At 40.3% G+C, this 26,078-nt stretch overlaps 1 protein-coding gene across 1 annotated transcript in view; it reads right to left on the bottom strand.

Moving 5' to 3' along the window:
• ADCY5 (adenylate cyclase 5) overlaps positions 1 to 26,078 on the bottom strand; it is a 326,430-nt gene that overhangs the window by 72,878 nt on the left and 227,474 nt on the right. The window contains exons 4-6 of the mRNA XM_042445074.1: positions 6,172 to 6,283; positions 5,876 to 6,003; positions 661 to 819 (exon numbers count right to left, since the gene is read on the bottom strand). Coding sequence (XP_042301008.1) covers positions 661 to 819; positions 5,876 to 6,003; positions 6,172 to 6,283 — 399 coding nt within the window. The remainder of the gene's footprint in view (positions 1 to 660; positions 820 to 5,875; positions 6,004 to 6,171; positions 6,284 to 26,078) is intronic.

Here is a 26,078-nt window from a genome sequence, read left to right as displayed (position 1 = left end):
GTTGTGTGGCCACTGCTAAGAGCTACAAGGATAACTGCATTACAAGGAAAGCTTAGGGCCAGTAAAGAAAAAGACTTTTTTCCCCCTGGCTATATCAGATACAGGCCAAATATTATTTTGGAAAACATTATTTTTGTAGTCAATGTTTCCAAGAAAAAGCAAGGGAGTAGTGCTTGGCATTTCCAATTTGGACATGTTGTACAAACATCTTTCCGGTTTTTTCCCCTTCATCTCCTACAGAGGGAGCAACTTCAGATGTCAGTAACATATCCAAATTTAGAAACAGCAACTTCGGGTGCATCCAATCTGATTGAAAAGTCCCAAATTCTGTTCCTGTTCTTTCTGATTTCATACTGGGTTAAAATAAACTGACTTGGGAAGCTGGTATAAAAAGTTTTTGATGTATCGGGAGCTGACAGAAAATATTCTGGGATAAACAAAACATCTACGGATCTCCAAAATACAAATTGGAAGAGGAACAAAATCTAGGACTTTCCAGTCTTTTTAATTAGTCTGGATGTGCTCTCCATCATAGAATATCATTGAAGGGATAGCATTAGAGGACAGACTTACTCAATTGGGACTGCAAAGAAGTACCTGAGCAAAGACAAACAGAAAGGTAAAAGCTATATCATGGTTTTGACAGTACAAATCTCTTACCCTGCTTTGCCACCTGCTTCCATGTGATTTGCTAACGTGACGTCATTTGACCACACATCAAACTGCCATTTTCTGAGGCCCAAAACTCCACAGTGAACTCTCCCACTGTGGATTCCAACTCGCATGTTCACGTTGACGCCTGTCACCTCCCGCACTAGTCTGAAGAAGGGTGTAAGGAAAAGAAGGAAGACACTGAAAATGGTGCAGATTCAAATCGAAAGAAGTTATAATCCTCTAGTTTCTAGAAAGCACCCAAATACAATGCTATAAGCACTGGATGAAGGTGTCCTCAAATGAAGTCAACTTTGCTTAATTGTATATACTCAACTATAAACTGACTTCATGTATAAGTCAAGGGCAGGTTTGGGGGCCAAAATTATGGATTTTGATATAACCCATTTATAAGTCGAGGGTAAAATTTAGGGGCATGTAACAAAGGATCTAAAGGATGAAGCAAAGGAAAACAGTGTCAAAGAACTTACAAAATTCCAGGAGGGATAACTGTTTGTGCTCATACTAAAGGGTGGATGGATGAGAGAGTGGGGGGGGGGGGTTTGATGCTTCCAGGACAGATTACACTCTTGCTTTTCACTAGGGGTTGGTTACTTTTTTAAAAATAAGAATTAAAGTACAGTGTTTACACTGACGCCTAGATAAGTTGACTCAGGGTTTTTTGGGTCAATTTTTTGACAAAAATGTCTAGAAGTATACATGAGTATATGCAGTAATTTCAGAGCTTGGGGTGGAGGGAATATATTTAGAGCAGTATAGAGAGGAATCGCTGGGTTCTGGATACTGATGCTGTACAAAACTTGCAAGCTCTCATTAAATGTAATGGTTACATTGCAAAGAGGAAGAGGAAATTATTTCAGAGCTCTCAATTTGTCTGCATAGCAGCACCAGGCATCAAATGTTACACAAATGAAACATAATCCATATGTGAAACATTCAATGCAGTGGGAAATCTTGAGCTGCTGTTGTAATAGACCAGACAGCTCTGCTTCTCGGCTCACTCCCAACAGGCTCCAGTGCTAATGAGCTCGCCAATGTCCAGAGTTTGCTCCCAGAACTATCATTGGAATCCTTTGTGGGATTTTTCCTTTTAGGGCAAAAGTTGACTTAGAAGAACACAACAGTTCAAAAGGAAATTATATCTAGTGATTAAAGATGATGCTGCTGAGACAGCTCCTGGCCTTGAAAGACCTTAAATGCTTGGCTACAGCTGCTGTCACTGGACATGTTTTGGCTACTGTGGGGAGAAGCCACAGACAGGCCACTTCCAGGATGACTGTACTGAACAGAGACCAATCATCCTCTTAGTAATGAGCAGATGTCACGGGCCAGATTCCCCAATTAATCACATGTGATTACTTCATGGACATAGAAAACTCCTATATCCCTCTCTCCCTAATCCTGATTGTTTTTTGCGGTTTTGTGAACAATACAGCATTACCATCAGAATGTTTTGTTTTGTTTTTTGCAGACACAGGCAATTGATGTTCCAGTCCTTAAGAATTTATTGGTGTTTTAGAGCCAGCTCAGTGTAGTAGCTAAGAGTGTGACTTGCAAAATTCCTTGTGCAAATCTCACCTTGGACTCTTAACTCACAAGGTGATTTTAAATAACCCTCTTTGCTTCATGTCCTGCCTTCTCACACATTTGCAACATGAAGATAATAACTGGGTTTAGAAGAATTACTGATACGATGACATGTGTAGGTTTCTGAGCACCTGAAACACTCAGTACAGTCTGGCCTCCTTATCCACAGATTTCTTATCCATAGATTCAAGCATCCACAGCTTAAAAATATTTTTTAAAAAAATATAAATTCCAAATAGCAAACCTTGATTTTCCATTTTATGTAAGGGACAACATTTTGCTATGCCATTATATTTCATGGGACTCAAGCATCCACAGATTTTGTTATCTACGGAACCAAACCCCAGCAGATAACAAGAACCCACTGTATAAATTTAATAGGGATAAACCACAACTGGCCTCAGGAAATGTGAAATTAGATATCATGTGTGTATATGTGTGTTTTAAATGTAGTCAATGCAGCTGTGCCACACCAGTTCAGAATTGGATGGGCTTTTTCTCCTTTGTGCTGTTCTTTTAAATTTTCTTCCCCCTCCCAGTTGCGATTCCCAACCATAGGGGGAAAGGACAGATGAAAAGGCAATCAATTTCCAGTCAGGTTGGCCCTCAAAGACAAATATGATATCAGATACTGTGTATCATCAAACAGTGACATCAATTTCCTCATATTTAGCTTTTATCTTTTTAAAAAATCAAATAAAATGGTTATTTTTCCAAATTCATTACTAAAAATCAGATAACATTAATTAAATATCAAGGTAAAAGTTCAAAATGTTTAAAGGAACATATAAATTATTACATTTTGTACTGTAACAAGCTTTTGTGACCACTGGAATTGGTATACTTCTTCATTCCCTAATTATTTGTGCTTATCAGACTGCAAACCCAATGGAAATTGGGAGGACTGGGATCTTGTGATTTCTGTGCTCCAACAATCGGCCTACATTCCCTTTCTGATGAAATTCAATGTCATTGTCACATTTATGACACAGCACAACTGTAATCACATGTACAGACATTCTTGAATTCACATTCACCAAAACATCAGCACTAAGCAAAATATAAGTAACCAACAATGTACAGGAAACAGTTCACTTTTAGCTTACAACAATTATGTACAAACCTCCCACAGCAAAAAGACTCTTTTAAGTTTATAATTACAGTACTGTTATATTTAGGTATATCCCACCCCTTTCCCAGTTCAGGATTCAAAACAGCTTACAACAATTAAAAAAAATACTGTTAAAAATCCACAAGATGCAAAAATTAAAATGAAATTAAACAATAAAACAAACAAAGACAACAAAACATGTATAATTAAACAAGCACACAAACACACCAGCACAACAATTAGCCAGATCCATTGCATTATTTTGGTGGGACAGGCCTTAGGTTTCCTGGTTTACTTACATTGCATCAATTTCATCTTAGAGCAAAAAAGCCACTTGCTGTCCATTCTACAGTGTTTTACAGAAAAAGTCAAAGCACATAAGCATATATAAATCCCCAACTAACTATCTTTTACTGGCTGCTCTCTCTTTCTGAAAATATAGAGACTGGGCTTGCATGAATGGCAAGCTAGAATATAGGCTGTTGAATTCTGACATCTTGTGCAGCACTCATTTCTGCAAACAAACCATAATTAGCCAGGTGCAAATCGCAACTAGAATACAGGGTTTATTACTGGCTTACACGTGATTTTTTTTTTGGCTTACATACTCTGGTTTGTTTAAACCACTGTTTTTATGTTCCTGCCATGTTTCTCTTAACTCCCACTCAGAAACAGAAACTGACAAAAAGAAGTGGGAGGCAAATAAATCAGGAATGGGGGAAATGAACTGATTCATTTAGCTATGTGCAGGATAGTTCATGGGGAAAGTGAGAAGCGTGGGTAATATAAACAATGGCTTAGTGTAATAAGGTGAAAATGGCCATAGTGTATAGTTTGCTGCTCTGAGACTAAGAAATCACAGTGCAACAACAGCAAACATTTGCTTTATTCATCTCTTTTTTCCAAAACAGACTTCTAATCTTATTTTTATTTTATATATTGAATTTATACCCCCACCTTTCTCCCAGGATGTGATCCAAGACAGCTTACATTTATTTAAAACTAGATTAAATTAAAATGTTATTTTCCAAAAGTTAAAAAGCCAATTACAGTATTTTTTTTAAAAAAAATGCTCAAGATTAAAAACATGTTTAAACCATAATTATTTCATTTATTTAAAAATCTCTTTCTTTGCTGAAAAAAGTGGAGGTCAACTATTTCTTGTGGGACTCCTCCCTGCCACCATCCTGGGGACTACAAAAGATAAGATGTTGTTCACACCATCAACCATTGTGTGGGTGGCATTTTGTGTGTTTTGGCCTTGAGACAATACAATACAGTGCCATGCCTTCTCAAGTTTTGTGGGTGTTTCAAGTAAGTCTCTATGGCATTTCCACAGAGCTGTTGTATTTTACAACAAAGTACAGATATTGGTCCTGAAGTGCACTCCACATTTGTTTACAAACTGTTCCCTGTCAGCTTTCAAAAAACTGGCTCCCACTTCATGTGGGATGAAAAGGATTTAGCAATCTTATCTCTTTGCTAAATCTGGAGTGAGAGACTTTCTGTTCTCACTGCCTCCCCCGTCTTCTCTGATGAAAAGAGAATGCTTCTCAGACAAATGAAGGTAATAAAGATCAGAATGCTGGAATGGCAGGCATTATAATTTCTAGACGTTTCATGAAACTCTTTGTGCCTGCGACATCTACATGGTGTAAATGTAAGCTCCTAAAAGAAAAGCGAAGGACAAGACTGTTTAGCTTGAAAATGCCATATACACTCAAAGCATGGATGTGTTCAGAGAAAACTTGGTGCTCCTAATGACCTACGTAAAGCAACAGGCAAGAGGTTGGCAGCATGAGCTTTTGTAGATTTGAGCCTACTTCCTCAGATGCATCTGAGGGAGGCTCAAATCTACAAAAGTAATGCTACCAACTTCTTTCTTTTAGCTTGTATCAAAGATGCTAAAAGATCCCTTTGCATACTGATTTTCCAGACTAACATGGCTATGTCTTTGAATTAAATCAACAGGGCTTATGCTGACAATCAAATATCTTTATATTGCATTAATTTCAAAGTGTCCTAACCTTCTTAGAATTTTGCTCAATAATTCAGCCAACTTCAATCAGCAAATGTTTAAATTATGGGAAGGCTTCATTTAAGGCAAATGAATCCAAAACAACATAAAATTGCTTTTAATTCATTTATATTTTAATATTATAATTTGTTAGTCTGTTTTAATATGATCAATTTATGTGGCTTTATCTACACCATTTAAAGTTAGTGCATATATGCTGACCTCAGTCCCAGTTTTGAAGTACAGAAAAGGTATAAATAAAATAAATATAAAATAGGTGTGTGGCTCTCCATTTGCACTGGGGACTTGAACTGGTACCAGGAGATTTCTTTTTCTCATTCCACCCCAATCCTTGATCTGCTTGAGACTTTGTCTTGCTAGAGTAGAACATGATTTATGAGATGTAAAATTAGTTGGAAATGCATGCATGTGTCCATACATCCCAAGCTCTGAGTTCCTTGATGTTGCCTGAAAAATTTGGTACTTACGAGATGGCCTCTATCATATCCATTCCCATTTCAACACAGCAGTGTGCATGGTCTGCTCTTGCCTCAGGTAACCCAGAAACACAGTAATAACAATCACCTAGGATTTTTATACGTAAACAATGATTCTCCTGCAAAACAGAGAGAAAATATCAAACGTTTGTTTTTAGGATGCTGACTGATGCCTTTTAAGGCCATGAATATTTTGCACAAGCCAAAAGTCTGACAGTAGAGTGTAAAAGTCACCCTTATAGTTCAATGGAGATGAGGGGAAAGGAATGCAGGCAAACCCTACTTACTGCTGCGAGTTTATCAAATCTGGCGAAGAGTTCGTTCAGCGTCATCACCAGCTCCTGAGCAGTGCACTGCGAGGCCAGACTGGTGAACCCCTCAATGTCCGCAAAGAGAATGCTGCAAGGAAGGGTTCAAGAAGAAAAGAAAACATAAGGGACAGACACATTGTTAAATGTAGGTTCCTCATATTTATCTCCTCATTTTTGTAGTTCGTCTCCTATCCCCAAGAATATGTTCCCAAATGCATCTGAGGAAGTAGGCTCTAGTCTACAAAAGCTCATGCTACCAACTTCTATCTACCAACTTCTATCAGTTCATCTCAAAGGGGCTGTAAGATCCCTTTGCACAATGACTTTGTAGACTAACACAGCTATGTCTTTGAATTTCACATATGAGAGCTTTTGCGATGGGCCTCTCTCCTGCTAGGTTTATAATGCCTGCTGGGAGAGAAAAGAGAGAAAGAAAGTAGATAAGAACAAGAGGTATTTGGAATGTGCATGAGTGCTCCTGCCCAACACAAGTTTTCATACCTACCTTGTATCTGCCCACTGAAACAAAAGTCACATCTCATGTATGAAAAGAATATACTATGTTTCTTGGATGGAAACATATCATAATTTATTATTCATGTGTTACAGATAGGGAACAGATCCGGGAATCTTTGGGAGGCCCATTCTTTAGAAAAATAAATACGTGACTGTGAATTATTTGTTATGCAGTTTCTGGCCTTAAACAGACAGAACGTGTAACAGTGAGAAGTCAAGACATACAGTCAGCCCTCTGTATTGGAGGAGGGTTCTATTCTGGACCCTTCCTCATGGATACTAAAAAAATATGGGACCTCAAGTCCCATTATTATCAATGGACATGCGATGCACCGTCATTAACAGTAATGGGTCAGGGCTATCTGTGGATGCTCTAATTCATGGATAGCTAGCTTGGCAATCCAGAGTGCCAACTGTATATGTTATTAGGCAGCTAAGTAAAGAGTGTCCTTGCTGTACAACACAGTAATGTGTTGCTTTCCACATATTCCTGGGAAATGCTTTTTTAAAGAAAGGAAGGAAGTAAAGGCCAAAACCCAGTAAGCCAGATTTTGTGGTAGCATTAGGGGAAATAGTGAGGAAAGATGCATCTTGCACCACTTTTTTTTCTTAAAAGGGTATAACACTGTTTTACATTAAATAAAACAGAATAGTAGTAATAAAAAAGCTCAGATGGCTGACATTACTTAAATCTAAAAATGACTATCACAGAAACATGCCACACTTGAGTTATACTATTTTAGACAGCATTAAAAGTTTAAGCAACTTCAAAGAGTGCAAAATTGCTCTCATGTTGCTTTAGATTTTCACTGAAGTGACTTGCTTAGCTAACCACTACTAGATGTTCCCCCTTACCTTCCCTCTTATCTTGAAGTCAGAAATGTGCCATAGCATGTAAGCCTGTATTCGGGGGTGAATGGGTTAAATGATTCTTCTCCCTTTTCTGACACTTAAGAATTAAGGTATATCGCCAGGTAACAACAGTGATTACTTAAATGATCCATGGAATTAATCTGCAACAGGTCAGGTTGCAAGACAATTAAAACAATATTTATATGATGCTGCCACAAAAATAACTAATTTGTACCTGAAACCAGCACATGCAGATCTTCACATGACCATGAAGCTCACTGAGCGACTACGAACTGTTGCCATCTTTCACCCTGTTGTGTCTTACGGGGTTATTGTAAGTGGGGCAGCCATGTGCATTGCTCTGAAGAAAAGCCAAAATAAACTACAGCAAGCACTCAGTATCCATGGGTTCTTTATTCACGGATTAAACATTCATGGCTTGAAAATATATCTTTTTTAATTCCCAAAAGCAAACCTTGATTTTGCCATTTCATATTTTTATATTGTTGTTCTATCATTGAGTGTTCTTGGCAGGTTTTTTCAGAGGGGGCTTGCCATTGCCACCCTCTGAGGCTGAAAGAGTATGACTTCCCAGTGGGCTTCCATGGCTGACCTGTGATGTGAACCCTAGTCTCCGGAATCACAGTCCAACACTTAAACCATCGTGCCATGCTGACTCGCTACCATTAAGCCATTTTATTGTGCCATTGAATTTAATGGGACTTGAGCATGCATGGATTTTGATATCCACAGGGAATCCTGGAACTAAATCCCAGTAGTTACCAATAGTCCACTGTACTACCATTATGGCTAATGTTGCTGTTGTGTTCTTCTTCATAACAAACAGCTTCATTTATATACTGCCTCATACCAAACTAGCAGTGTCTAAGCGGTTTACAACTGTAAGCTAACTGCCCCCAACAATCTGGGTAACAAGGACATAATGATGATGACAATTCAATTTCAAAGTTGCATTAGTCTTTACGTGTTATCCAGGAAACTAAAATTACAACACCAACACAATCCTCTGAAAATAATAAATAAAACCAAAGGCCTCCAATGAAGTTTACACTAATTCAACTATTGATTTGATTAAAGATCGGAATCGATTCAGAGTAATTACTACCCCCTTTCATTTTGTATTGTAGTATCTCAGATCAAGTACAAACACATTCTTTATAGTAGCCCCAAATTCCAAATTAAAAATAAATAAATAAAACCTTTAGGACCTAAAACATAAATTTAGCACTTAGATGTCTGTTGTTAGAGACATATACAACTTGTAAATTACTGTTGTTGGCTATGTTGATGAGCCGTGAGCACAAGTTTCACCATCAGTGGTACAGTGGAGCCCAGGTTCACACACAGTCAAAGCCCCAAGACAATTGATTAGCAAGGACTATTATATTGGTCTTCCACCCCTCCTTGGACTCTGCTGTTCACTCTGCATTCAGCTGCCATCCTAGCAATAGCAGAGAGTAGGTTGCCATATCCACCTGGCGGGAACTTTCCCGTTTGGGTGGGGCCACACAGTCCCGCCCCAGCTTGGCCCGCCCCCAGGACTCCCCCCCCCCAGGTGAGGCCCGGAGGCAGCTCCACCCCTCCCCATGGCTGTGGGCCACCCTCCCCGCCTCCCTGCCTGGGATAGCCTAGAGAACAGGTCTTCAGGAGACCTGCCACTCAGAGCTATTGCCAGCCAACTGGTATATATGTTTGCAAAAGGCATTACTTTCTAGGTTACGTGTGAGAAAAAAAAAAAGTCCACAAATGGTTCCTTGTTTCACTGGGAGCCTAAATGCCATCTTTTAAATGTAAAGCACTCAGTATCTTGTAATTCTTTCACAGGATCGTTTTTGAGGCCCAAACAGCCTTTCGGTAATGCAAATTTCTCCGAAGCTGACCAATGGGAAAGAAGCAATCAGCCCTCCTCCCTTGGGTTGGTTTTTCAATGGCTTGGAAGGAAGAGATTTTGCCTTGCAAGTTCGGGTAAATAATAGAAAGCTTTGGGTTGAAAAAGGCTGCGAAATAGTTTGACCCCCCCCCTTAAACATCCAGGGCTCAGTGCTAGGGATTCTGGGAATTGTAGTTTTTGTGGCACCAGAGCTCTTTTTGACAAAGGAGGCTGAATGGTCTACAGAGCGACAGTTCCCAGGATTCCATAGCCTTGAGGAGGAGGAGGAAAGCTGAGTCAGTGGCCATTAGGTCTGCCTGGTTTTTGGGGGGTTTAATATTTTTAAAAATATAAAATACTTATTTTAATTTTTATTAAGTTTTATTAATGCTTTTTAATTTTAATTTTAAGTTTATTGATGCTGTTTTATTTTATTTCATTAATTTTTTGAACTAAAAGCATGATTATTTATTTATTTAGATTATAGGAGTGTTTTTGAGCTTTTATTTGGGAATGTGGTGCATTCATTTGGCATTGCCTTGTCCCCTTTGTGGTTTAATTAGTAGTGTTTTTAATAGTTGGTAAAGCAGCCTTGATCTATTGGAGAGCCAGGGTTAAATAAATTATAATTATTTTATTATTATTAGGGTCGCAGAGTTCATAGGGCAGAGTCTCCTCAGGAGGACTGGAGTTTTTGGTCCCGGTTGTGAAGGAGGGACTACATTTCCAGAGGCATTGCGCGCAGGGAAGCTCTGAGCAGGTGTCCTCCATAGCCCTGCTCAGCTCTTGCTTCCATTCAGGGTGTGGCTGAGTGGGCAAAGCCGGGCGGGCATTAAAGGGCTATTAGACATCAGTGGGGTCCTTTATGAGTACAGTGGAGGCAAGGAGGTGGAGTCCCCATCCCTGGGATCTATAAAGGCTCAAAAAGTAAGTGGGGAGGTGCTTTTAGCCACCTTTTTAGCTCATCACTCCCCCCCCCAGCCCCCAAAGCCCCTGCCATCCTCTGGGCAGCTTGCTTATTCTGCCAGAGATGTTGGAGGAGTGTTTGGTTTTTCCCTCCAGCAGCAGGAGTTTGCATCTACCTTGAACAATTAATGCAGTTTGATGCCGCTTTAACTGTGGTATATGGCATTCTGAGATTTGTGTGGCTCTGTGGGCTGCTTAGCCTCCTCTCTCTGGTGCCACCACAAAAACTGCAAATCTCTGGTCCCCCAGCACCAGTTTTAAGGGGTTCAAACTGCATTGTTCCTACAGTGGAGATCAGTGGTCGTCCCCAAACTATGCCTCTTAAGAGATTTTGGACTTCACTCTCCCGAAAGCCTCAGCCAGTTAGCCAAGAGTCTGGGATTCTGGGAGCTGAAGTCTCAAATCCCTTAAAGGGCACAGTCTGGGGCCACTGGTATAGCTATATCCTATGGCTGCCTCTGCTCTGCAGAAACAATCCAGCCTGACACTACTTTGCCATGGCTCAGTGCTATGGCACTCTGGGATTTTGTAGATTTGTGGGCTGCTTGGCCTTCTCTTTTCTCTGGTGCCACAAGAAACTACAGACGCCAGGATTCCCTAGCACGCAGCCATGGCAGTTTAAAGTGGGTGTCAAACTGCATTGTTTCTACAGTGTGGATTCACCCATGGCTGGCCTGCGAAAATCACCCACTCTGAGACCTCTTTGCAGACAGCAACCCTGTCATGGGGTTTTCTGGGCAATTTTTTTTCTGAGGGATTTTGCCATTGCCATCCTCTGTGCTGAGAGAGTGCGACGTTCCCACAGTCACCCACTAGCTTACATCACAGTGCTGAGCCAGGATTCAAACCCTGACCTCCACAGTCATAGTCCAACACTCAAATCACACATCACGCTCACAGTTTGATTATTTTATTTCATTAATTTATTATGGCTTGTTTTTTATTACATTAATTTTTATTATTAAATATAACACCTCTGCCTGTTTTTTTATTTTTTCGCATTATTTTTTTATTATTAAATAATGCAAGTGCATTTTCGGTATATTTATGGCGCTTTGAATGCTAACAAGTCTGCCTTTCTGGACAATTATAGTGGTGATGATGATGGTGATTTTGATATCAACAAGCCTCTGAGGCACAGCTGTAATTGCTGTGATTTTATAAACTCATGCGCAGTGAAGAAAACCACAGTCCCTGCCCAAGTACACACTTCTGAGAAGTAAAATTGAACCGAGGGCAAATACATGCCCATCTGTCTAGGAATAAGCCAAAATGTCCTCCATTTGATCATGCTTAAAAACATGCATTTAATTAACATTTTAAAAATCCCTCAATTTTTTGCATGTCCTCCATTTTTATAAAATGTGTCCTACATTTGAAAATGTTGCCCTACATTTGTCCACATTTGTCCCGTTTGGAGGTCCTGACTTATGGCAACCCTAGCAGAGAGGAAATTGACTTTCTGAGCAACAATGTACTTGTATGAACCATCCTTGTTGCAAGGATGTATTTTGTTGTATTTGGGGTGACTTGGTCTTAGTGGGCACAGTTCTGATATTTAACAAAGATCTATTCTTGATGGAGGTAAAATGGCTAGAAATCATTTTATATACAGATTGGGGTGGGACAATGTTGGAGGTTAGGGTACTTTGTTGGCTGCCAGGGTGCATCTAGTTTTTGGAATGTTTTCACTCACAGATGCCCCCCCCTTGTGGGTAGTGGAGGCGTTTCAGCATATTTTTTAAATAAACAGATAGCCTTCGATGAGGAAGTGAACTAGAGATTGATTTCTGCGGGATTTCCTGTTGGAAAAAAAGGTATGTCTGAGCTGCCTAAAACAGCTTCAGAGTGAGGCCAAAAATGTGGCAAGATGCCTCTCACATCTGTGGGTTTTCTAGAAACTTTGGGGGAAAAGACTTTGAAGGGAATTGGCCCCTCCCCCCCAAAATATGGACCTAGGGAATTGATTTACTGTACAGATAACATAGCACCGGCATAGGAATATCAATAGGGGTTGTCATGATAAGAGTCTACATTTCCAAAATTATCGCTACAACACTATTATCATTGAGGTACTCGTGGTAGGAGAAAATAATATCTGAAGCAGGGGTCCAAATGTACATTGGCTTTCTCACATAACTCCAGTCTGTAATGTTGGGAATATCCCATCAATACCTATGAATAACAGACCACACAAAGGAGCATGAGGCGGAGTACTGGAGGCTGCTTATCTTGTAGAATTCAGCTGAACTCTAATTCTTTGTCTCAATAATAATATAAAAGAATAATATTGTATCCGCTCTTTCCCCAAGAACTGGGATTCAGAATGGCTTCACAAACATTAAAAAACAGTACAATTAAAAACATAGAAAAAAGTACATTAAAATATGGGGTATTGTTACAATTTAAAAAGATAGTTCTTAAAAGAATAAAACACATTTTAAAGATAAAAACGATATATATAAAACTGACAAATTTTTTTGAAATGGTACAACATCCCCTGTCATTATAACAATTCCTTAAAAGCCGTGTGAACAGGTAGGTCTAACATGCCGGTGGAAGGCCATCAAGGAGGGAGCCCATTCTGATCTCCTGGGCAGGGAGTTCCAGAGCCTAGAGGTAAGCCACCAAGAAGGCTTGTCTTTTGTGTCCCCAACCAACCGTGCTTGTGATGGTGTTGGGAGGAGAGAAGGGCCTCTCAGAGGATTTCAGGGTGCAGGCTGGTTCATACAGGGACATACGGTCTGCCAAATAGTGTGGATCTGAGCCATGTAGAGTAAACCCACTGAATTAGGAGATCCGAAGTTCCAGTTATTTTGGTGAGTCCAAATCAGCTCAGACTCGTAATGGGACTGAGTCCATCTCTCCCCCCTCTCTACTTTATTTTATCCACCTTCTTCCCGAGACCGGGATTCAAGGTAGCTTAAAATTTAAAATAATTACAAATACAAATGATTAAAATGGTAGAAAAAGTGAACATTAAAATAGATGCCTCTGCTGCTAATGAAAGGAGAGCAAGAAGGGAGCCATTCTAGCCCCCTAGGGAGAGAGTTCTAGAGCCTGGGAGCGAGCCACTGAGAAGGCCCTTTATCCTGTTCCACCAACTGTACCTGTGAAGGTGCAAGACCTCAGCACTAGGCAGGCCCATATGGAGAATTAGAGAATAGAGTTGTTAGATAGCTGGACCTAAGCACTATAAAAGCTTTATAGATCATAACCAGCAACTTTGAATTGTGCCCAGAAACAGATGTGCAGCCAGTGCAGCTGTTGGACAGTGGTGTTGCTCGATCCCCATCACCAGCCTCAATGAATACTAGGCCTAACCATTCATAAGGACACAAACAACAACATGACTTTCTGAACTTTTAGATGACTTCTGAACAGAAGGATCTATTATATGTTAATACTGGAAGTCTGGTTTTCACAGTTTGCTTTAACTGTATCCCACTGACATCACTGACAGATTCTTTTCAGGAAACATGGGAGCACAAAAAAAAAAAACCTTCTCTAAGCAAAAGCTATTTGAAGAAATGAGGAGAAAATCATGGATTGTTGGACCTGGAATTACCCACCCTCTAGAGTCCATGTGACCTGTAACACTGGGAAGTTCAGATTTTGTCACAAAACTCTGACCAGCTTATGACCTTGCCACCACATGCACAGCTAGAGGCTTCAGTTCGGATGAGCATACATTGGATCCATCTAGGCTTTAGAAGACCAACATGCTTTAGAAGACCAAAAGTTTACCCATATCAGTGATTTTATGAGGTTAGAGAAATGCAGCCATCCACATGTCTATTTTTTTTATGTAACTGCTTAGGCAACTCGCTGTAAGATTAAAATAGGATAAGGGGGAAAAACACATTTATGCACAATTTAGTTGGAAAAGCCAGTCCTTATCATAAAGGGCTAATTCATCATTCCTGAAGCTTGGCATTCCCTCAGCTAGGGAATCTGAGGGTGTATCTGCACAGTAGAATAATGCAGTTTGACACTACAGTGGGCCCGCATCATACACGGCTCACAGTGGAAGAAGCCTCAGCGTGTCACGGAAGGGGTAACGGCATGTCCCGTGGTGAGTGCGTGGCATTGCAGGCACAAGCCCCATTATTTTTTAATGGGGCTCGAGCATATGCGGAATTCCCTTTGTGGGGGATTCCCGAGTAAGGGAAGGGCTCATTGAATTTAAGTACTGTAGCATAGCCCAACCTAGGGAGTTCTGTGATTTGTAGTTTTTAAAAAAATCTCTATTCTTCTCTGGCCAAAGAATGCTGGTGCTCATAAAATGACAAATCCCAGGATCTGCAAGATGGAGCCATGGCAGTAAAGTTGGTGTCAAAGTGGATTATTTACTGTGTAGATGCACTCTGAGTGGTACATATGGGCTTAATTTCTGTTTGTAGAATCGTCAAGGAATTGGGCATTAAAAGGATGAGACATTTGTGCAGCTGAATCCTGTGTATGTTGATTCAGAAGCAAGTCATCAATACCAGGAAAGATTCTGAGCAGATCATTAAACAGAGAGTCTGGAACATCTAGAAGGCAATGCCATAATCACAAAAAGTCAACATGGGTTTCAGAGAAAAAGTCATGCCAGATAAACCAACTCTTTCTTTGATAAAATTATCAGCTTTGGTAGATGAAGGGAATGCTGTGGATATAGTATATCTTGATTTCAGTAAGGCCTTTGACAGGTTTCCCATGACATTCTTGCAAACAAGCTTGTAAAATGTGGGCTAGACAAAGGAACTGTTACATGATCTGTAATTGGTTGACCGGCCGAATCCAAAGGGTGCTCAACAATGGGCTCCTTTCATCCTGGGAGAAGTGACCATGGGGTCCCACAGGGCTCTGTCTGGGCCAGTACTACAACATCTTATCAATGACCTAGATGAACAAATTGGAGCATACTTATAAATTGCAGATGACACCAAATTAGGGGGAATAGCTAATACCCCAGAGGACAGGATCAAGATTCAAAATGACCTGAAAGACTAGAAGCTGGGCCAAGGCTAACAAAATGAAATTCAACACGGGAGAAATGTAAGGTATTGCACTTAGGGCGGAAAATAAAAATGCACAGATATAGGATGGGTGACACCTGGCTGAATGACTACGTGTGAAAGGGATCGGGAGTCCAGTAGACCACAAGTTGAACAGAGTCAACAGTATGATGCGGCAGCTAAAAGGCCAAGGCTATTTTAGGCTGCATCATTAGAAGTATAGTGTCTAGATCAAGAGAAGTAATAGTGCCACTGTATCTGCTTTGGTCAGGCCTCACCTGGAATATTGTGTCCATTTTCTGGGCGCCACAATTCAGAAAGGACATTGAGAAACTGGAGCGTGTCCCAAAGGAGGGCGACAAAAATGGTGAAGGTCTGGAAACCATGCCCTATGAGAAACGACTTAGAGAGCTGGGGATGTTTAGCCTGGAGAAAGAAGGTTAAGAGGTGATATGATAGCCCTTGTTTAAATATTGAAAGGATGTCATATTGAAGAGGGAGCAAGCTTGTTTTCTGCTGCTCCAGAGAACAGACCCGAACATGGATGCCAAGCTACAGGAAAGAGATTCCACCGAACATTAGGAGGACTTCCTGACAGTAAGGCGTGTTCGACAGTGGAATGCACTTCCTCGGAGGGTGATAGAGCTCCTTCCTTGGAGGTCTTTAAACAGAGGCTGGATGGCCATCTGTCAGGGATGCTTGGATTTGGATTTCCTGCATGGCAGGGGTTGGAGTAGATGGCCCTAGTGGTCTCTCCAACTCTACAATTCATGATTCTATGATTCAAGTCCTACCGCATTCAGTGGAGCAGATTTCAGAAAAGTGTGCATTAGACAGTAACAGCTGAAATGGAAGCGATACAGGATATATTCGAGTAAAACGGCCTCATATAGAGTTGAGTTCAGGTTTGGGGCCAAAATTATGTATTCTACCATGACCGTGGCATAAGTCGAGGATAAACTTAGAAGGCAGATGGGCTGCAAAAAGAAGCTTGAGGGGGTGTGGTGCATGCCCTTCTTTCTCCTCCTCAGCTCAGCTGTCCCCATGAGGACAGCCGGGCCAAAGGGGAGGTTTTGAGGGCGAAATTCCACCATTCAGTAGAATCATAGAGCTGGAAAGAGACACACAAAGCCAATCAGTCCAACTCTCTGCCATGCAGGAAATCTAAATCAAAGCATTCCCTGACATGATGGCCAATCCTGCCCTGGTTTAAAGACCTCTAAGAAGGATGACGCATCCAAGGAATTTAATTGGCTGAACCCCAACAGAGGAGAATATCACGCTAGGCCCCAGGGGAAAGATGATCCTCAGGTTCATGCACACACCCAATGTGTGTTTTGTGCGTCTCAACTCTCCAGTCCAGCAAAATGCACTTCTGATCACCCCCCGCCCTCACGTTAACATGTTGGACCACTTGTTTTTTTAAAGGAGGAGACTTCTAGCTGGAGTTGTCAGAGAAGGGCAACCAAAATGAGGGAAAGGTCTGGAAACACCAAACGCCATGAGCAGCGCTGAGAGAGTTGCTTGGTATGTTTAGCCTGAGGACGAGGCGCCGAGGGGTGACATGTTGAAATATTTGAAGGTTATCATATTGAAATATGGAGCAACATGGGAGTGTGTTCCACTGTCGAACAGCTCTTACTGTCAGGATGTTTCTACTAATGTTTAGTGGAATCTCTTTTCCTATAGTTTGAACCCATTGTCCATTGTGTTCTAGTCTCTGGAGCAGCGGAAAACAAACTTGCTCCCTCCAATGTGACAGTCCTCAAATAGTTAAACACCTCCTCCACAGCTCTACCTCCTCCACAGCTCAGCTGTGTCCCAGGGAAGACAGCTGGGCGGAAGGGAGGCTGGAGGGAAACACCCTTCTTCCTCCGCCCTCAGCCGGCTGTCCCCGTGGAGGGAAGCCGGGCTGAAGGGGAGTTTGAGGGGCAAATTCCACCTCCTCTTGGCCAGGCTGCCCCCTTGAACTGTCAACAAAAGTCTACCTGTGTTTCGTTGTCAAGTTTTGTGCACAAATTTCCAACAATAGTGGAATATATACAGTATGGCCGGTAGGCAAAGACATTTTATTAAACAGGCCTTAAAACCTGCAGGCTGGGTTTTATTGGGGATGAGGGGTTGGTTTTAGATTGATTATTTTTAACTTTGATGTTTTAAATTTATATTGTAATTTTTAATATTTTTTATGATTTAATTGTATAGATTTTAATTGTGTTTTTTAATGTGTTTTGTATATTTGTTAGCTCCTTGGGTCCTACTTTGGGAAAAAGGCGGATTAAAAAAAGACAAACTGTTGATATAACTATCAACTACGGGGTAAACAGATGGGCAACTTCCAGCCATTTTGAAGGTGGGGCATTTACATGAGCATGCTTCAAACCAAATGAAGCACAGCGCAGCAACAACAACAACCCACACCACATTTATATTCTGCTTTTTCTCAAAGAAGCAAAAGCAGATTACAGGAATACAAGAAAAATCACATACAATTTTTTAATACAAAAAACCCCCAAACCCCCAAACCTCCCTCAACATAAACTAACCAATCCCAAAGAAATTAAACAGGAAAAATTAAAACATTCCAGGACCAATAAGTAAAAGATTTTTTGGGGCAGATTTGGGTGGGATATGAATCATCTTCTAGAGGAGGGGAGAGGTCGGAAGTGATGGTATCAATGACACTTCCAGTGTCACACGATGGCTAAGGTGAAAGTAGGGGGAGTTAAGTCAGTAGTTTTGGCCGTAGTCTGGAAAGGTCTGCCAAAAGAGATCCATTTTAATAGCCTTTTAAGGTTTCAAGGTGGTAATCTGATGGTCTCTGTGTCTGGCAGTGGCCAGAGCCTGCGAGCAGCTGATGAGAAGGACCGCTGGGTCACTGCATGAGACTAAAAACTGGAACAAAAAGAAGCCAAATTACTCTGGCTTGTTTTGGAAAAAGTGCATCTCGTGCCTGCATATAAATAGCCCGATGCCAGTGAAGTCCTTAGGGCTGGAACGTGGGTTGGGTGCGACTTCTGGACTCTTAGGACACGTGCATCAGGAAACACCATACCACCACTGTGGACTCGAAGCAGCTTTATTTGGCTGTCTGTAACAGGCCCACAGCAACTATTACAGGGCTGTTTTTGTTATTTTTGGCAAGATTAATTCAGAGAGAATTAGCAGTGACTTCATTGAGGCTGAGAGAGTGTGACTTGCCCAAGTGGGTTCTCCATGTCTAAGTGGGGATTTGAGCCTGGTCTTCCAGAGTCCTAGTTCAACATTCAAACCACATACCACATTGTCTTTGCCTCTCCTTACTAAAAATGTGAAGGATGGGCTTACTTTTAATGCATTAGTTTCCAAGCTGTGATGAAAATAATAAAATCAGGCAATATGACCATGCACACACACAAAATATGTGCCTGGTTGGCTCTAGCTCATTCAGATGACCCTTTTGGGGGGGGGGAGTAGGGGTACGGATAAACTATTTTCCTTCAACTACAACCTGATTTATTGAAAAACCCTTTTACCTCTTGCCAGGATCATTGCAGACATGCAATTACTTTGGAGTCAGAGAGCTTGCCCTAAGACCAGAGGTAGCCCCTAAATAAGTTAAGGTCTATTTATGGCCCACAGCCGTCACTCACTACACCTCAATAACTCCAGACTAAAATGAATGAATGGATGAAAAAAGGTGGCTAACTTCTCTGAATGCCTCCAGAAGCAGTGGTTTTGTGTTTAAAAGAGGGTGCAAGGCCTAAACTCCCCTGTCCTCCAAAAGGTGTGCGTGTGGGGGGGGGGTCAAAGCAAAACTGGCCTTGGTCACTTTCTGTTTTCCATTTGTTATGTGTTTAACTGCTTTTAAACTCTTGGTTTGGTCCATGGGTTATTACAACTTTTGTGTCCTTGCCCTTGGTCTCTTTCCCACACTATAACATTAATACTTTAATTCCCTTTAAACTGCCTTAGCAGCTCCCGAGAACCAGGATTTATGGTTTGGTCAGACCCATTAGAGCCCTGTTCCGATTATATCACAAAACTACAAATTCCAAGATTCCACAGGATGGGCCCAGGGCAGATGCTCTACATCAGGGGTAGGCAACCTGCGGCCCGCGGCCGGATGCGGCCCGGCAAGGCCTTGGGACTGGCCCCCGGCCTGGTCCTGCCACCGAGCCGCTGGGCCTTTGGGGGGGCAATTGTCTATAGAAGCCAAGAAACATGCATTTATATTAAAATTTTTTAAAAAATCAGCAATTTTTTGGCGTGTCCTTTTTAAAAAAAGTGTCTTCCATTTGAAAATTTGTCCTACATTTGCCTGGTTTATTTATATATTATTTTTTTTAAAAAAAATTTATTATTTATTTTTGGCTTCGGCCCCCCAGTTGTCTGAGGGACAGCAACCCGGCCCCCGGCTCAAAAAGGTTGCCTACCCCTGCTCTACATAGTTGCATTAGTTCTTAGGAATTTAAGGCTGTGAATAAAAGCACTACTAGTACTAACAGCAATAAAGAAGAGCTAGATGGGGTTTAAAAAAAGAAATCTCATTTAATACCTTAATCAATTTGTGTAGCTCATTTTTAAAAGTAATAAGGTCACATGGTGGTATTTGTTTCTTCCTGTATACTACTTCTCCAAATGTTTTTTGATCTGCAAGCCAATGGCACATAAAAATTGTACCTTTTTGTTTACCAAACCAAACCAAACAAAAAACTCTTTTAAAATGTTCTGGAGAAAGTCAGATAAATTTAAATCAAATGCAGATTAGGACAGCATCACTCTGGCAATTCAGGGAGAATAGATAATTTAAGGGAACCTTTCATTTGCGTACCTGTGAAAGTTACGTGCTGATCTTAAATTTTCAGGCCTAGGACAAGAAATAGAAAGTATACCAAGAAATCAAGAGAAAATGTTGGATTGTTTCTTTATGAAACAAAATGATCACTTAGGAAGCCAGAAAGCTTAAAGAATATAAAAGAACATCTGAAAATAGCCCTCTGAGCACAGTTGAATGGCATGCAGTTACATAAATGAAAAAGAATCACAAACACTGTTTGTCAGCATTGGGTTCCTTGGTGTTCCTATCACAATGATAAAACAGCTGGATGTAGAGGAACAATGTAGTTCAACACAGTGTTAGAGAATGAAAGAATAGAAACTACCTTTATATAATTTCTAGTTTTGACTTCCCACTGTGTTTTCCAAAACAAAATACCAAGTTCCTACTTGTAAGGTGACTGTCTGTCTGTCTTTCTCTAAACAATATACAGTATACACAAAGCACCCATAAATCTCACATGGATAATCTGGGCATTAGGATTTTATTTCATGCATCTGAGTATCTGTGAACATATTTCATGGACAACTTACATCACTCATTCTACAAGTTTAGTTTAGTTAAATCGGTCGTCAGTATGTGGTGGGAAGTAAACCGTGTGCAGCACTGAGAGATGGACTCAATTAATCTGGGTTGAGGTTAATTTTGAATGTAATGATATGATGACATTCTCATTATCATGTTTTATAAAGGTTATTTGTAAGTTATTTAATTACCATTTGAGGGATTTCTTTCTTTTAATGATTATTTTTATTTGTTTTATAACAACAATACAAAAGAAACAATACATAAATAACAAATAGCCTTGGAGGTCTATATGTAAACTTGCACAATAGCTATCTTTTGTGGGGTAATAGCAGTAATAAAGTCCTAAAGACATCACTCAGATCTGCTAGTTGAGGAAGCTGGGATCAAAGTATTTTTCCAAAGAACAGTTTCATGAGTAGGAGGTCCAATAGCAAATGAATTGGCATTGATGTAATCAATAAACACTGACCAATCAACAAAAAAGGTATCTGGTTTCTTTGAAAAGTATAAGAAAGCTTTTTCAATAACCAAGTGTCCTAAACTCTTTCCCACCAGTCACTCATTAGTACATTCCCTGTTTTCCACCTTCTCATAATTATATTCCTGGCTGCTGAGATGAGTGTGATAAGCTTATGATGTTTCAGATGAGTGTTCTCTTTACAATAAATTGGCAAGAAGAGAAGGCTTGGACAGAGGGTAACAGTTTGTTTCACAGTAAGGGCGATTTGCATCAGCATTGTACTCCAAAAATCTTCAACCTTGGGACAGTCCAACCACATGTCTTTTGAGGTATTTCTCATCATTTGGAAAAATAAATTAAATTCATAGGAGTCACTGGAACAATTCTGTATTTACAGAAAGAGGTAAAGCAACAGGAGGAATGTCTATCAACAGATATCAAATAATTGGGGGGGGGAAATAACAGTTTAAAAATGGCATAGTAGCCACTAATTTGCAGTGTATGCGTCATGCCAAACCTATTTCTGGGGTCAGAAATTCTTTGTATTTTTTTTCACATTCTAAAAAACAGTTTAAAAAGACATGTCAAACTGTTTGGATCATTTTTGGATTACTGTAACCTGTTCTATATAGGGCTATCCTTGAAGAGTGTTCAGAAACTTCATATGGTGAAAAGAGGAGACTGTTAATCAGGGCTGGCTGCAAAGAGCACACAACTTCTTCCTTGCAACTGCTCCATTGGCTCTGGCCAGAATTCATTGTGCTGGTCATGACCCATAAAGCCCTATACAATTCAGGTCCAGGTTATCTGAATGACTCTGGTCTCCCATCTGGATCTGCCCATGTTTTCAGATCTTATGGGGAGGCTCTTCTCTCTGTCCCACTACCCTCATAGGTACTTTGGTATACCAAGAGAACCTTCTCAGTGGCTGCTTCCAGGCTCTCAAACTACCTTCTTAGACTGCAATCACACTGCAGAAATAATCCAGTTTGACACCACTCTAATTGCCATGGCTCAGTGATATGGAACTCTGAGAATTGCAGTTTTGTCAGATATTTAGCCTTCTCTGTCAGAGAGCTCTGGTCCACAAGAAACTACAGTTCCCAAGATTCCACAGCACTGAGACATGGTAGTTAAAGCAATATTAAAATGGATTATTTTTGTAGTGTGCATGCACTTCCTTAGGCAGGTGAACACCTTTTTTGTTTCAGCAGGCCTTGGAGGGCTGACTGCTCAGGGCGGGAAAGGGCTTCTCATAATGTACTGCATGGTTTCTATATGTTGTTTTTCTTTTTAATGGTCATGCTTTTAACATATTTTAATTTTATTGATAGTTTAATTATATTTTCAACACTTATAAGATGTGAATTTTAAATATGTTTTTATTTTAACTTGTATAAGATACTCTTAGATCCCAGGATAGGGAAAGAATGAGATAAAAAGGAGGAAGAGGAGGAAGCTGCAGCACATTAGTAACATGTTACTAGAGTAATGTTTGCATTAAACACTCAATTAGAGATGAATTTATTTTTTTTTAAAAAAGAAATGCTTATGAATGTTTTAGCTTTGCAATAACATTTCCAAGTACTGCTGTGAACCATAACGACACAGAACTCACAAGTAAACAGGCAGTATATTGCTGGCATTGGCTACCAAACAAATGCTTTGGTTGTAAATTTCCCAGAAGCATCTGAGTATTGTCTGTGGAAAACAACACTAGAGGGGCCTTAGGGTCAAACTACATGTTACTTAACGCTATGACCAACAGTTACATTTATTTTCTCCTGCTCCTTTCCCTCTTCCCATCTTTCCTATTCTTCTTCAAGAAAGAGATTAAAAAGTAACATGCAGATCATTGACATAACCTCCTCTCTTAGTCATTGGTTATACTGTTTGGTTTACAGGTAGGTGGTTCCATCAGTCTTCCAGGTGTGTTGTCCAGACTACAGTGTATCAGAAGCACTGAAGACAAATAATTACAGAGCATAGCATATAAGACTGTTACAAAGAGTTCAAAATACAAAGCAGTTCACACTTGGGAACAGTGCTTCATTTAGAAGGACCAGAGTTTAGGATGTTACCTGTTAAAAGTAATTAGTTATGTTACTCATAACTCAATTCACCAAAGAGTAGCAAATCAGTTGTTACTGTAATCCAAAAACTAACTTGCTAGATTATTCATTACTGATATTACAATTACTGCTACCATTCTGCAACTGAAAAATATAGGAAAATGCCCTTTGGTTTCCCCCATTTCTGAACTATTTCTGGATTAGTTCTGCAGTGTGTTTTTGATCGTAATGCCCAACCTGGATGTCTTTAAAAAGAACTTAGATTCTCTTAGATTCACACCTCTCTATGATGGCTAAATGACTATCTGTTGGGATTGCTTTGACTGTGTATTGTTGGAATGGATAACCCTTATGGTCTCTTCCATCTCTATGATTCTATAATTCCTTGACTTGTAGTCATGATGGCCATGTGTTCTTGCAGTATTAGTATCTGAAGCTGATGGAGGATGTAAGCCAGAAGGTGCCACTGTGCTTATGTCCTGTCATGGGTTTCATGTAGGCAACTGGTTGCTCACTGTGGGAACAGAATGCTGGAACAAAAAAGGCCTTTGGTCTTCTCCTATGGGGCTTTTTGTCTGTGCTTAGAAGTTGTTGTCATTCAATAATCATGATGTTTTGGGGTTTTCTTTGTTTGTTCCACTTCACAATACCAAGTTCAGTCTACTTCTTTATAAAGACTGCCTTTTAAAGACTGGTATTGAAATGAAGAAACTTCCCTCTTAAAAGCTTGGACTGAAGTAAGAGATCAAGACTTGCCCATGGACTTCTAGTCACAGTGCTATTTGCTGCACAAACAAATCCAGCTGATTCTAAGCTGATTCTATATTACAAAGAATCATCAAAGCGTTCGGAAGTCTGGATTTGCCTACCACAGCCTGCTCCATTTTAAAGAAAGCACAATAGAGATGTCTTCCAAAGGAGCAAAAAGAGCTGCCTAGAAAAACTGGGTAAAGCTCAGCCGTGAACAGCTAACTATTGCCACTGAATAACTGGCCTAGTTTTCTCAAACAATGCACTGAATAAAAATAGAAAGCTATTTACATACTGATGCTAATAGCTTTATTTATAGTGCCACGGGACAACCAAGCTCTGCAAATTCAGCCTCCTTGGCTAAGAATCTGAGCACTGTGGAAGCACCTTACAAAATCCTTATCCCCAATACACATTTCAGATGTTTTAATCTGATTTTTAAAACCTGTATCATCTACTGCTCTTCCCCCCCTCCCCCCCGCCTCAAATTTGAAAACAGGAAAAGGATGTCTACAGTATGTTTCTTCAGAAAACAGAAGAGGGGATGGCCAGGTTCAAAGAAAGCTGGGTAGGAGTACCGTGGCACAACAGGCAGGAGCATTTCACAGGTGAAAAGCAACCCAATGGGGATATCTACTCAACCCCACATTACATCATATACTTAGTGCATAATACATAAACTATAATTAATAAGATAATAAATAATAAAACATTAAAATGTATATCAATAAAAAGTATTAAAGTAATAAAAAATAAAATTCATTCAACTACATCACAAACCTTAAAAACAGCACCACAGTTCATTAAAAGCCCAGCCCAATCAGTTTCTAAGAACTTGATGGCATAAAAATGCTTTGACCTGTCATCAGAAGGAGAGCAAGGACAGGGTCATCCTGGCCTCTCTAGGGAGACAGTTCCAAAATCTGGAGCAGCCGTTAAGATCTTCTTGCTTGTTCCCATCAAATGTACCCGAGAAGATGGTGGACAGAGAGAAGGGCCTTCCCAGAAGATCCTAGAACTCTAGTGTGCTCATAAAGGGAGATATGGTTCTTCAAATAACCTGGACCCAAGCCACAAAGGGTTTTATAAGTCATCACCAACACTTTGAATTGTGCCTGGAAATGGACCGGCAACTTTGATTAAACTGTCTACTTTATCCATAAGCCTTGAAAGAATAGGAACTAAAAGCCCTACTTATCAGTTATTAGCTTGCACATCTATGAATCAAACAATTAAAGGAAGAGCATTATTATTATATTAATCTTAAATATATTTCCTTCAGAAAATGTATTCCCCCCCCCCCCGTTAAAAATGTTGCTCACTAACTGTATAGTCATGTTTTATTCATCTGCTGGATTTTCTGTCTACAGTATTTCATTGTCAAAAAATCTAACACTCCTTTGGACATCAGTTCATGAGCTCTGCAGACCTCTGTGTAATCAGGGGACAGTCAATGTGAATCACACATCACAGAACCTTTTAAAATAGCAGTTAGATTGATGTGTAGATACTAAACTTTGAACCTCTTTGTACTTGCAAATATGAATTTAATACAGTACGATTTTTTAAGAATGAATTCCCACATGACACTAGCTGATCATTGATTCCCCCCCCCCTCCCTCCCGAGGCTGAACTGTCCTTCCCACTAGGCTTCTACTGTATGATGCAGGGCCACAGGATGGTATAAATGCCTCTTTGAAATAAAGGGTCTCAGTACCCCTTTTTAAGAGGCAGCTATTCTTTCTCCTGAAAATTGGTGGTTCAGCTTTCCCCTTTGGGAAAAATGGAATTGTGGAACAGATGGTAGCAAAACTGCTCTAGAGAAGTCTTCATTTTTAAAAATCTGTCCTCAAACCAGGGCATTAGTATATTCATAGCAGTTTAAACAACAGTATAACTAAGTGGCTCCCTAGCCATCTTGTAATACGCGTAAAGTACTTTGAAGTCTTATCTGCACTATTTCCCCCAAAATACTGTACACACAAGCAGAGCCATACTAGATGGATGAACTCCACTAAAGAGATCA

This window comes from Sceloporus undulatus, chromosome 1, assembly GCF_019175285.1.
Source record: "Sceloporus undulatus isolate JIND9_A2432 ecotype Alabama chromosome 1, SceUnd_v1.1, whole genome shotgun sequence".
Classification (NCBI taxonomy): domain Eukaryota; kingdom Metazoa; phylum Chordata; class Lepidosauria; order Squamata; family Phrynosomatidae; genus Sceloporus; species Sceloporus undulatus.
Note: the sequence above shows the minus strand (reverse complement) of the source record. Positions and strands in the feature narration are given on the sequence as shown.